This window comes from Rhincodon typus, unplaced genomic scaffold (assembly GCF_021869965.1).
Source record: "Rhincodon typus isolate 14 unplaced genomic scaffold, sRhiTyp1.1 hic_rhity00001259, whole genome shotgun sequence".
In the NCBI taxonomy this organism is placed as follows: Eukaryota; Metazoa; Chordata; class Chondrichthyes; order Orectolobiformes; family Rhincodontidae; genus Rhincodon; species Rhincodon typus.
Window position 1 is genome coordinate 1 of NW_025966897.1, and position 14,461 is coordinate 14,461.

A 14,461-nucleotide genomic window follows, 5' to 3' on the forward strand; every position below is an offset into this window, starting at 1 on the left:
AAAACAGAGTTAACGTTTCGGGTCACTGGACCCGAAACGTTAACTCTGTTTTCTCCTCCACAGATGCTGCCAGACCTGCTGAGCTTTTCCAGCAACTTTGTTTTTGTTCCTGATTTACAGCATCCGCAGTTCTTTTTGATGTGAATTGATAGTCAGTTCGAACAAGTTCTGCCTGAGGTATATGGTTTTTAATAGGATGGGGATGCAGTGTCCCTGCAAATTATTATTCAGTCCACAATGCTCTCTGTATATTCATATCGTAGCCACTCCCCACCCCACTGATACCTGTTATTTTGTCCTAAATCCAGTGTTCATTGTTCTATATATCCACCTTTGAAGGCCACTACTCTCTAAATTCACCCTAATATCCATACTTCTCGGTATTAACCAGTCGTACTCATTATTCTCTGTATACTCATGCCTGGGCTGAACTTTATTGATGGGGATGGAAGGTGCACACTGCTTGACCCCCTCTGGAATCAAAGAAAGGAAGGTAGAGGCTAGCAACCTGACATATTTTACATCCTTATGCCAAGTGCATTCCCAGCAGGGATGGGGATGTGCTCAAAATCTAGCCCCGATGTCCATTATTCTTTACCCTGTTGGCCATTATTCTTCAGATTTACCTCCAGTATACTTCTCCCTGCATATTCACCCTCGGGTGCACATTATTCTATTTCCTTATTGATAATTGTCAATTTCCAATTATACTTTTGCTAGTAGAATCAGCCCTGTTGGTATATCATAATCATGGACATTTTGTTCTCGTTTTGATAAGGTACAGGGCTCATCTCTGAAGTATGACATATCTAGCCGGTCTCTGTCAAAAATAGAAGGAATGATAGAAGAACCTGACTCAGATTCAGCAGATCCTAGTCATCTGGACCCAGCTCATTTATCACAGAATGGAAGTGTTTCAACCCCTACATTAAGGACGAAGGTAAGATCAGTATTTTGGGGAGATATCAGCAGCAACATACTTGTTTCTGGAAAAATTCTGATTAGGCCTCTGATTGTGACCATAATTTTGTGTGCCATGCTTTTGCAACAATGTTAGAATTTTAGAGATCACACACAGAACAATTATTAGAATGATAGCAAGGATATTGAGCTATGTAGAGAGTCTGGAGGGCCTGGGATTGTTTTCTTCAGGTGCAAAGAAGGTTGAGGGGAGGCTTACTTGAGGTGTTCAAAATTATGAGGGGTTTTGTTGAGTTTCAAGGATGGACCCAGGTTTCACTTGTTAGATTTTAGGGGTTTGTGATCATAATTACCTAATATAGGCAGTTGATCATTTGTAAGCATTTTCTAGATACTTTTGAGTTTGTTAAAAAGCAGCAGTTTAGATATGACATTAGATTATGATTAAGTAGACAAAAAAATGGAAGGATAAGACCAATTACTAACTGCAGATTCAGTTATCAGAGGATACAGCTTTTGGCCAATTGGCAAAAGAATTTTTGGGGAGACAAAGAAAATTATTTTTACATCTTTGTAAATTACTTCTGGCTATCTCTACTTCTAATAAAAGCAAAATACTGTGGGATTGATCTGAAATGAAAACAAAATGCTGGAGAACATCAGGTCTGGCAGCATCTGTGGAGAGAAAAACAATTAACCTCTTGAGTATAATATGTCATCGTGAAGAAGAGCCATAACAGACTCAATATTTACTTTGTTTCTCTCTCTACTACTTCTTCATTTGTGATTTGTCCTCAGTAAACAAACTTATCTACTTGTTCCAGTATCGAAACCTTCATTTCAAGTTTAATTCTACTCTCTTCTAATGTATTCTTTCTGATCACTATTGCTTTCAAATTCAATCCATAATCTAAGATTCTAGATTTTACTTGATCGATAAAATTTTCTGCCGTTTACTGAATTGTCACATGATCCAGATTGAAATTTGAAAGCGAGGTGACAAACAACATAAAATCTTTCAATGCCATTCCTTCAAGCAGGTGAAATCTATTCCACAAATCTAGTCTCCAGAGAGACAGGCCTACATATTATCACTATCATAGATTAGGGTAATGCATTTGATCTGTTTAGATGGACTTTAGCAAGGCTTTTAATAAGGCAAACTGCTCAAGAAAGTAGAAGCCAAAGTTGCCGCCTAATTTTTCTTTTTATGCATGGACCTCCAAGGTCCCCACATAGCAGCGACTTCTGGAACTGGAAATTAATGTTGTGATCTGTATTAGTACACCAATTGCAGTTCATGGAACATTGGAGCAGCTGCACAGCTTAGAGGGAATGTTGGTAAGAACCCATGGGATCCAAGGCAAAGTGGCAGGTTGAATCTAAAATTGGCTGAATGGTAGGAAGCAGAGGGTGATCGTAAAGGATGCTTTTTTTTAACTGTTTCCAGTGGGGCACCACAGTGCTCGGTGCTGGCTTGGGTTTGTGGCGTGCATCAATGATTTGGACTTAAACATAGTGGCTGATATCAAGAAGTTTGCAGATGACATGAAAATTGATCAGGTGATAGTGAGGGGGATGTCTGTAATCTGCAGAAAGATATCAATGGACTGGTCAGATGGCAGATCTGTGGCAAGTGGAATTAAACCCAGAAAAGTGAGGTATTGCAGATGGGGAACCTAACAAGGCAAGGAATTACACTATGAATGGTAGAACCCTGACAAGTACTGAAGATCAGAGAGTCACTGCTGTGTATATCCACAGATCCCTGAAAGTAGCAGGACAGATAGATGAGACAGTTATGATGACATATGGACTAATTGCTCTTATCAGCTGAGGCATCGAATACAAGAGCAAGGAGATTATGCTGAAATCATATAAAATGCTGGTTAGGCCACGGGTGGAGCACTGCATGTAGTTCTGGTCACCACTATATGGGAAGGATGTGATTGCATGGGGAGGATGTAAGGGATATTTACCAGGATGCTGCCTAGACTGGAGCGGTCTGAACTGGGAGGAAAGATTGGACAAGCTGGGGTTGTTTTCCTTTGAGCAGTGAAGGTTGAGAGGGGACCTTAGAGTAGGACTGAGGGGCATAGAAAGGATGGGTGGAAAGGCACCTTTTCCATCACAGGTCAAGTATCCTTGATCCACACTTCCAAAAACCAAAAAGGCCTAAAAACTGTGTTTTTGAAAGTGCAGCAGGTGGACTGAACGGATCTAGCCAGACCTGGATGGACCCAAAGGACTGAAAATCCAATGTCCAGGGCTATTCTTCTAAGTATGAAACTTAGAGATAAAACTACAACACCACAGGACTTGGGAAAGTTATTGCTTAGGAAATTTATCATTGCCTACAAGTCTATATCCCAACAGATCGCAAGATTTCTGGATAAAACATACCTGACCTGTAGTGAAGGGTCAATGACCAGGGTTTCAGATTTAAGGTAAAAGGTGATTTGGTTGCTGTCAGGGCTTTGTCCACTTCCATTTGTTTGTAATACCTTGGAAAAACTTGACTTAAACTTTGTTATTCCTGATATAATCCATTTTTAAATTGAATCTTTAAGAGCTTTAACTGGGGGGTGACCAGGGTTCAGGTGCTTCTTGGCACATTAGGATGCAGGTTTTCCACTTGGAAAACTTATTTTAACAGGAACATGATGTGAAGGTTGCTGTCTTCTTTCATTGGGTGTTGCACCTTCAAATGCCTTGTATTTATTTTTATTTTATTCTTGAATTCTTAGTCCCTGCCCACAAAGGAGGTACCTGAGAATTTAGGAAGGAGAAAGAGTGAGAATGGCCAACCTGAGATTTCAGAAATGATCATTGCCGAAGGCAGGAGCTTATCACCCGGTCCAGAAAGGAGCAGTTTGCCACTTGTCGGAAAAGTGCCTGATGGCCAGATCATGACAAACATGACTAAGGTGGGCCTGGGAGTATACTGACTGGCATCAATCTGGCTGGCAGAAAATAGCATGATAAAAGCAACAGATGGTTGCCATGGTTAGTTGGGGTCATGGTTCATTGAACACAATTTCAGTTCTGACAATTTTCACTGCGGTTGTCCAGCAGAATTCAGCAGGGCCATGAACGGCTGTTGTAAACAACTATCAATGTCATTATTCCGCTGAGACCTCTACTGACCACCTACCAAAGCTATGATAGGTGTTTTGGCCGATCAGAGCCCTCAACACTCTCTACGATAGGGAGAAGTTAAGAGGAGGCCTTTCCGATAATCAGGGATCAAAATTAGGAAAGCCAATGCAAGTCATTCTGCTGCATTATCTAGTTACTTGGTTTCAGAACAGGGGCAATAGGAAGATCCATGTGATAGAAATGAGTTAAGTATCTTAATCTCCTGCTCCACGTAAGAGCCTTTGGAAGAAAATAGAGGCAGCTGTCTTGGTGGCTCAAAAGCCAAAGCACTGGCCCCAGAAATGGTCAGGCTTTTGAATGTGTGTGCTAGCACCAATGGTTTTCAGGAAACCCAGTCGCAGTGAATGCCAGCTATATAGAATGTAAGAAACCCCACATTTAAAGAATCCAATTGCTGTTTTCCATCACCTTCCATTCAGCCATCTCATCATTACCACTCCTGACCTGACTCCATACTACTGCAAACCAACCCCCAATCTCAGATCTTTGCATTGAAATGCCCCCCTCAAACCCTGACAGTATATACCAGAGCAGAGCTGTGATAAGAGTAGGCCAGACTTGGCTAAAGTCAAAGTGCAAAATAAACCAATGTGCCAAGGCACCATGATATATTCTCACTGTTGCTGTGAAGTGCCATTACTGACACCATGTTCACTCACATCAAAACTCTGATTTGTCATTGTTAGCTCTGCCTAAGCTTTCAAAGTACAAAACTATTCCACACAATCGTTGTGTACCTCCCACTTCACGTATGTTGTGGAATATTCTATGACTCCACCAACTGCACTTAACCAATCAACCTTCAAGTATGCTGTGACTAAATGTAGGGGCCCTGAAATTTCAGTGCAACACCCAGAATCACAATTTCTTACACCTCACTGGCCTGGGGAATTCATTAATCTCACTGGGAGTTACGAGGGAGATTGGAAACAACACTGCTTAATTTTTGGGTTACACATATGTGCAATGTGATTAAAATAACTTGTCTGCTGTACCCTGAAGTGCCCATCATATTTGTTCTATGCAACATTAAATCTTCCTTTCATTCTTGCATCTTTAAACAGGAAAAGCAAAAGACAAGGAGACGTAAAAGCAAGCAGACATCAATGGTAAATTTCCTCTTTTGTTGCTAATTGTAAGCACATGGTCTCACAACCTTTTTATCCTCCTTCATCTTCACTGCGTCAATATTAAGGATCATGACCTTATTTCGGCCAAATGAACATTGGCAAATAGACTGCAATGTGGGTAAATAAGAGGTTTTTAATTTTGGATCCAAGAAAAATAAATTTGCATATTTTCTGAAATGGTATAAACCTAGGAACCACAGAGGAACAAAATGATTTCGGAGTTAAATTACATTGATTATTAAAAACCAATAGATAAATACAAAAAGCAATTAAAAAGCCTGGTGGAATTTTGCTGTTGATCACAAGATAGCTGGAAGAAAAATAGCCATTGTCAATCATGAACCAGTTAACGTTTTTGTGACTGAATTTGAAGAATTTCTTTTGAAATTCCTTAAGTCTTTAATGGGACTATGAAGGGGATGGAGTTGAGACAGAAAAATTGAGTTGAGGTACAAATCAACCACAATCTAATTAAACGATTGATAGCAGATTGGAGGGGCTGTATGACATGTTGCTTCTCTTCGAACGAGCTCAACTCTTGAGGGCATTCAGCTGGGCTACAAAGGCGGATACATTGGGAAGGTGTCAGTGATATGTTATTCCTTGTGTTGCAGACAGATGGTCCTAGTCCAGATGATTTCAATATTACCAATACACATCTTCTTGCATCAAAGGTGAGCAATAATGGGATCGAGTAATCTGCTAAACACAACTTGAGAAGGTAACATTGCTGCGATTCCAATCCCGAATGGGGACTCTAAGACAAATAGATTTACATGGTACACCCCAGAATTGAATCCTTTGAATGAAGTGCCTCTCCTGCCACTACCTGTAAATCTCTGCTCCAATGCCCTTCTTTCAGTATTAAAAATGGAGACAATTAAATCATTTTGAGAACAATTTAATGAGAAAGAGTCCAGATTCTTTTATCACATTACTGGATGAGATTATGGTTTTCAACAAACAGCCAGACTCTTATCAGAAAAGAGGTTAACTTCACAACATTTAGGAAAATGGAAGTAGATTGTTTTGAGTGCCATTTTGATTTCTCACCTAGAAGAGGTGACGAAACAGTAGTGAGTACTCTCAGTATTGAACAGGGGGCCAGACCATATTCAGCTTTAAGCCTCACTTGACTGCCATCAGCAAACTCCCCTATCCTCACTGGGTGCTGAAGAACAGTTTGCTGAATGGGCAGATGTTGGAAAAATGGCAGCTTTGTGAGCAAACCAAGCTGGAAGATATCAGGAAAGGAAGGCAAAGTGCACTGAGAAAGGATCTATCAAATAGACAATTGTAGGCCACAGTTTTATTAAATAGCCAGGAGAAATATTTGCATATCTGTACTGCATGCTGTGCCCTACAACAGATTTTAATTTAAAGTTTGCTTTTATCAATAATAACGCTGATTATTGGCCCAAGGGTCACCAATTTAAAACTGAGATGAGGAAAAATCTTTTTTTCATAGGGTTGAGTTTTTGGAGCCCTCTTCCCCAGAGAGAGGTAGAGGCAGGGTCATTGAACATTTTTAATGCACAGTAGATAAATTCTTGGCTGTCAAGGAAGTCAAAGGGTATCGGGGTTAGGAAGAAATGTGAACTTGAGCCCACAATTAGATCATCCATGATCTTATTGAATGGCAAAGCAGGCTTAATGGGACCAAATACTCCTGTTCCTAATTCATTGATACATAATTTATAATCATATGTTTTCCAAGCCAAAAATAAAGACTAATCAGTACTTGAAGACAAAATCTAAACGTAATCATTTACCTCTTCTCTGTAGCTCAACAAATTTGTGTCTCACCTGCTAAAAACATTACTTTCCAAGCTTTGTGAATTATTTGAGGTGTTAATCCTTTCTTGGCCTTCACATGGAAGATGTTTCTCTGCAGAAACATTCTAGCGAATTAAACTTCATTTCTTTCTTCACTTACACAGGATCATTCACACATCCACACAGATCCAGATTCTGTCAGAGATTTGGGAAATTGAGGTGCTCTATTCAAATATGTAATGTCATGTGAAGCTTTAATAACTGGGCTGTTTTGACAAATGGTTTGGACTTCAAAGTGAACCTCTTATTCTTCACACATGATTACATAGCCAGACTTATTTTAAAAAGAACTTAAATTTGTAAAAGCTGCAACAGTCAATAATTTATTCCTTAGCGCACACAATAACTTAGATGAAATATGGTATAAAATGTGGAATGTTAGATGAGTATGATAAATAGCAAGGGAAGGAATTAAGAACCAAGTTTGTACTGAGACAGTGAATAGAATCAATGGATCATAGAATCTCTACAGTGTGGAAAGACGCCATTCGGCCTGTCAAGTCTGCACCTACATTCTGAAGAGCAACCCACCCACACCCAACCCCTTCCCTATGCCCATAACCCCACATTTACCATGGATAATGCACGTAGCAATTACATCACCAAGTGTAATTATGGCTTTTTGAGTTATCTGAATGTTTTTCACTGTTTAACATTGGTTTAAATGCACAATGAATAAATTCATGACCTTGTATAGAATGGGCTTGTTGCAATGCCAGCAGCCAAAAGCTATGCCACAGGCTCGGCTACTTCCAACATTGCTTTAATAATAGAGGTTGAAAATATTCTTCACTCAAGAGTCGGCAAAAATTGACTTGATAACAAGACACGTTTTAAAATTAAAATGTGTGAATATTTAATTAATTCATATGAAATTCCTTTCAGAGTTGTCACCGTTTATTTAAAACAGGTTAACACTATTATTAAAATAGAAGTTTAGGATACACTTAAATATTCATAGAACACAATTTGATTTCAAGGACACAGTTTCATTCCTCATCACATTGGCAAATTAACATGAAATCAAAATTAATCAAGAAATTATGCTTTGTTTGCTCTTTAATTGATCAATTATTGTCTTAATGAAACTATTTTTAACTATGTTACTACTTAAGTAATTGTTTTGTGTTAAGTGAAAATGAATTCTTGTAATAACTGAAAAGGGAACTTTGCAAGAAGAAAAATAATGTTTTAAAACTTTCTAATATTATTAAAAGATTCATCTGCTTCAAATATTTAAGGTTTAAAAAGGAATCAAATTTAATTAAAATGTATATAAAATTCAAGGTTTTGCCCAGAATCTAAAAATAATATTAATTTCATCTCTTACTATTAGTGGTTACTAAGTGTAATTGGAATATTGTATTGATTTATTTTTTGATATTTATTGATTGTTTCAAGATACATGTGCTGTTCTAGAGGTTTGCTGTTTTCTGCTATATTATGCTGTGGCAATATCTACATGGGCATGCTTGTTTATTTACAGCAGTTGACATGTGTAGCAAATTAGCACAGCAGTATCAGTTGACCCTAAGCACCTACTCCTGTTCCCGTGGTTACAGCCGAGGGGCTAAGTCAGATGACTCATTGGCCTAAAGTATTACTCTTTTATATTTGGAATTTTGGGTCAAACATAACTAGTTGACAAGAGTTAAACTGTATTCAGTTCATAATTTATTGAATGAAAACATCTTTCCTTAAGTCCTCTCTCAGCTTGTTTTGTCGGTTTTAATTCAGTTCCTCATGGATCAAGTTGAAAGCTCAAAAGTAATTTGATTTGGTATACAATGACTGTAAACTAGCAATCTCCTTCTGGTACCAACAATTTGGAAATTAAAATCTGCATTGGTTCAGTACAAAATGCTGTGCTGAGTTAAATATAAGGCTCTTGTTGGAATGGAGCTTTTCTCTACTAGTAGCCCAGTGCTTCCCAAACCTTATTCCACTGTGAATCCATTTGAGGCATGAAAGTTGTCACAATGCCTAGGTGAGAACTGTGAAGGGGGAGGATAATAAGTGTAAATGGGAGCCTTTAAGTCAGGTTGGGACGCCATTGTTATAATTTAGTCAGAACTCCATATATAGCTCACAATCCCACAATTCATGCTCATGTCCTGACCCCACTTTAGGAAGCCCTGAACTAGCCCATTTTATACATGACACCCAAGTGACAATGGTAGATGATTCTGGCATTCCTCAAACACAATTTTGACTAAAGAAACACGGTCGAATCATTACTTATGCCATGATTTTACTGTGAGGTGGGATAAAAAGGCTGTTCCAAATCTACCTCAGCCAGAACAGGGATTGAATCCTGTTTCATTGGTGTTATCCTGAACCACATGTAAACCAGTTGGCCAGCTGAGGTAAGCAGCTTCCCCAGCAAGCATATGAACTCACCCAATAGAAGAAAAAACATTAAAGACTGAAGAATGCATACTGAGATCTATCAAAAAGATATAGACTAGTTTAGCTACCTTTCCTTGGTCTTAATAATTCAGACTTCATTTAATCCAACTGCCAATGAACAGGCTACACAGCATAATTTCAGCAAAGGCTTCACCTCTCAGAAAGGGCTGTGGAAAGAATTTGCTTTCAAGAAATTCAAAATGCCTAAAAAGCTTCTAGATTTGAGTTACCAGTGTCTTACTGGCACTTTCAACCATCCTAAAATACTTCATTGTGAGTAAATTATCTTGTTTTATCAGGGTATTTTCATAGTTTTGTTAAAGTGTAATAAAACGTCATAAAGGGTAATGTTGAATTTTGTGTTTTGTGCTTAATATTTGGAAAATATGTAAACTAAAAAAATAAACTATCCTTGTCTTAAAAGAAAAATTCTCCTTGAGCTTTATTAAACAATATTTGAGTAACAAAATAAATCTACACCAGAAGGATATCTCACCAACTAAAAACCTCACTGAATGGCTGTTAATTATTGTCTGAAAGGGATCTGTAAAGGAAACTTGAGTGAAGATTACCTGGTTAGTAGAACCCACTGCTTTTCCTTATGTTCAAATTTAATAGACCTAGAGGACATGAAACATACATTTTAAACTTACCGTAAAAGCTTCTTTAAAATGATTTATTGAATAATTTTTAACAAAAGATTTCCTGGCCTAATGCAATGACCTTTGAGTCCACTGAGTGCAGCATGTATTGGAATATCAGACAATATTTTGATCAATGCACTTAGTTCTCCAACATTTACTTGCCTGTGAAATCCAGGCAAGACTCAGAAATATGTCTCCTTCATTTTAAAGGTGCTTAAAGATAGGACTGGAATAAGTGGGAAATAAATGCTGGCTGGCCAGCCAGTGACGCTCCGATCCCACAAATGAATTTTAAATAAAACCCATGCAGCTTTGGGGACGGATTCAGTCTATCACTTCAACGTCAAAATCCTCCAGTAACTTATCCCTCTAGGCTAAACACATCTACACAATAGCCAGTTACATTTATATGTTGCCTTTTAATGCAGAAAAACATTCCATGGTGTATCACAGGAATGTTAGATTTCACACTGACCCATATAAGGTGATATTAGAACAGGTGACCAAAAGCTTGGTGAAAGGGGTAAGGCTTGAGAAACATCTTAAATGAGGAGAGAATGGAAGGGAGACAGTAAGGTTTAAGGAGAAAATTTCATGCCATTTAGGACCAAGGCAGCAGAGGGGTAGGGCCACCAATGTTGGAACCTTCAATTGCAAATGAGCAAGATGCTAGAATTGGAGGGGTGCAGAACTCCTGTAGAGCTAGAGCATTTACAGAAATAAGAGATATTACCTTGTTTTACCTGGAATGTTTCAATGGGAATGGACATTCTGCCTATTCAATGGATACATAATCTAAAGGTCACATTTTGAAACACGTATTCTATCATTTAATTAATGCTTTAAAAATGGTTATGTCAAATAGTGTTAATTTGACATCTGGATGCCTTGTGTTTTTCTCTACAATTAAGAAAATCATGGAATGTTTACAGCAAATAATGAAACCATTCAGCTCTGTGTAAGAGCAATTTTCTTGGTGCTGCACCTCACCTTTTCTCTATCTCTCAATTTTCTTCTGCAGAAAACTATCCAATTCTCTTTTGAAAGCCATGATTGAAACTGCTTCCATCACAATTTCAGACACGGCTTTCTGGATCCTCACCAAGAACAATATAAAACTTTATTTTTAGGCATGATTTGTTTGCCAACAACCTTAAAACTGATCCTTTTACGGATGAAAACAGAATGTACTTTGTCCAGATCGCTCACGTTTTTAAAAGCCTCTATCAAGTCACCTCTCCAAATTTCCCAATCTTTCTACATGACCCAAAGTTCAGCATTCTCAGAGTCTTTCTCATATGATTTACAATCCACAATCTGGTACCCAGAATTGGACACAATACATCAGTTAAGGTCAAGCAATGTGTTATACAATTGGACAGGATTTGCACTAAAATTCTCTTGCAAAGCTTTTCTGTGACTTTACTTAGCACATTAATAAATTGGGAGGTATAAATTATGAATGGTCCACTGGACAATTTGTGAAGTATGGTTTGATATGATACTGAAATTCTAGATCCAAAGACGTGACTATGCGATGCCCATTTTTCAAGTCTAGGACACAACCTGTGGCAATCCTAGCCTCTTGAAGCAGGTACATGGCACTAGATTAATTCTCTAATTTGGGTTCAATCCAATTTCTAGGTCATATAAACTATATAGGTACCATCTTTAACCTTTATACTTCAAGCTCAGTCAGAATGATCAATATTACTGTATCTGGCTTCTATATATCTCTGAAGGAAAAGTAGCAAATGTTCCCAATCCTTGTCACTACTCAATGTATTTGTAAATCTGAAATAGAACCTGAAGTAAAATCCTGCCTGACTGAGACATTTAGAGTCGCAAATTCTGGTTGGGTATATTCCTGGAAACTGCATCACATGGCCCTCACCACACAGCACAATAGGTCCATCCTGGCAGCTCACTGTCTTTGCAAAAAACTGAACAGGACAAACACTTAATTACCTGGTTACACTTTTGGCCCAACAACATTTCACTCCATCTGCAAAAGATCTTTTAAGCTAATAAATTAAGATATTCAAATATTTTTTCAAAAAATTAAAGCAAAGTCCCGATGACTTTTCCCTCTCTATACTCACCATAGTGTCATGGAGATTAATCTTTCATTCTTGAAGAATTGGGGAAATCCTGTAGGTTTGGGAAGTTTCGAGAAGTCAAATAACATACTTAAATCTTAACTGAGAATGGAAACTACAACTTCACTGAGACACAAATAAGGCTGGACAATACCTTTGGATCTGTACTATAATACAAGCCACTGCCTTCAGGACAGAAAGTAAATGAGGCAAAAAGACAATAAAATTCATAATTATTACAACAGAAGGGATATTTTCCCCATTGAATTTGTTTTGTACTACTTCAGCTGTAATTGTCAACTCTAATTGCATTTCCTTGCCCTTTTCCTTTTTTCTTAAGTTACACATTTTCAAAAAGTTATCTAAATTCTTTCGAACATGTTTTAAACACTCTCACAAATTGTAATTGAGCATTTTAATTATCAAAGTGAAGAAAATCTCTTCTAACATGCCACGTTGCTGTTGAATGATTAGTCTTGTCTTTTTTCCATATTACCCCTTCACCAAATGATAAGAATGTTCCTTCATTTTAAAAGCTCTATCAGATCTCATAGATTCTCATAAATTTCATAGATCCAACAGAGAAAATACAAAATTTGTGCCCATTTTACAACTATAACCTTTTATTTCTTTAGGCATTTAGTGAATCCTCTCTGTACACTTTGCATTAATCCAACATCTTTCCAATTAAAGGCTACTCAAAACTGTATCCAATATTCTAATTGTGACCAAACAATTTCTTGTACAAATTTAGAATGGCTCTCATGTAGCTCAAAGGAAATTATTTCATCTTACACTCAGGACATTTTAAGTTCCTTACCTTTGAGGTCCAAGCATAAATCATAGTATGGAACAAAAACAGGAGTTGCTGGAAAAGCTCAGCAGGTCTGACAGCAGGTCCTCGTGTTCTGAGGAATTCGTATTCTGAGGAAGGGTCACCGGACCCAAAACGTTAACTCTGATTTTTCTTCACAGATGTTGCCAGAGTTGCTGAGATTTTTGAGCAACTTCAGTTTTTGTTCCTGATTTACAGCATCCGCAGTTCTTTCGGTTTTTATTCATAGTGTGGACCCCAGAGTAGGCACCAGTTCTAGTAAATCAAGAAGTTATAACTGATGCAAGTGCATACTCATGCTATTTGTATGCCAGGTTCGGGTTAAGGTCCGCACTGTGGCTCCATTCTAAGAAATGGCAGAATTCATAGCTGAAAGTGAGGTTGTTAACTTGCTCGCCGAGCTGGCATGTTTTCGTTCAGGCGTTTCATCACCATGCTAGGTAACATCATCAGTAAGGCCTCCAATGAAGCGATGTTATTCTGCTCCATTTGGAATTTATACTGCGGTGAGTAGTGTCATTTCCGGTTTTGATCTGTATTGGTTTGTGTATGGGGTCCAATTCTGTATGATTGTTGATTGCATTACGGGTTAAGAACCATGCCTCTAGGAATTCCCATGCATGTCTATGTTTGGCTTGGGTGACTATAGTTACATTGTCCCAGTTAAACTGATGGCCTTCATTATCCGAGTGTGATGATATTAAGGAAAGTTCTGCCGTTTTGTTGCTAGTTGATGTTCATATATTGTGATGGCTAGTTTCCTTCCTGTCTGTCCGATGTAATGTTTGTGGCAGTCGTTGCATGGTATTTTGTAAACCATGTTGGTTCTGCATGTTGTGGGAATGGGGTCTTTAATCCTTGTGATTGTTTATCGTAGAGTGGCTGTGGGCTTGTGGGCTATCATGATTTCTGGTGGTCTTAGGAGTCTTGTTGTCAGTTCTGATATGTTCTTGATGTAGGGCAGTGTGGCCAGTGTGTTAGGGCATACTGTGTCCTCCTGTTGTTGCCTGTTTAGTAGGCACCTGCATATGAAGTTGCGGGATATCCATTCATATCTGTTCAGGGGAGGTGATGGCCTAGTGGTATTATTGCTAGACTATTGATCCAGATAACATTTTGGTGACCTGGGTTCGAATCCCACCACAGTAAATAGTGGAATTTGAATTCAATAAAATATCTGGAATTAAGAATCTAATGATAACCATGAATCCATTGTCGATTGTCAGGGAAAAACCCATCTGGTTCACTAAAAAGTGTGGAGCTGGAGGAACACAGCAGGCCAGGCAGCATCAGAGGAGCAGGAAAGTTGACGTTTCAGTTCGGGATCCTGAAATGTTCGAACCGAAATGTCAGCTTTCCTGCTCCTCTGATGCTGCCTGGACTGCTGTGTTCCTCCAGCTCCACACTGTGTTATCTCAGACTCCAGCA

The 14,461-nt window shown here is 38.4% G+C and overlaps 1 protein-coding gene across 1 annotated transcript in view; it reads left to right on the forward strand.

Moving 5' to 3' along the window:
* Positions 1 to 778: 778 nt before the first annotated feature.
* LOC109930956 overlaps positions 779 to 14,461 on the forward strand; it is a gene marked incomplete at both ends in the record, with an annotated part of 26,013 nt that continues 12,330 nt past the window's right edge. The window contains 4 exons of the mRNA XM_048592466.1: positions 779 to 940; positions 3,669 to 3,848; positions 5,145 to 5,189; positions 5,825 to 5,884. Coding sequence (XP_048448423.1) covers positions 779 to 940; positions 3,669 to 3,848; positions 5,145 to 5,189; positions 5,825 to 5,884 — 447 coding nt within the window. The remainder of the gene's footprint in view (positions 941 to 3,668; positions 3,849 to 5,144; positions 5,190 to 5,824; positions 5,885 to 14,461) is intronic.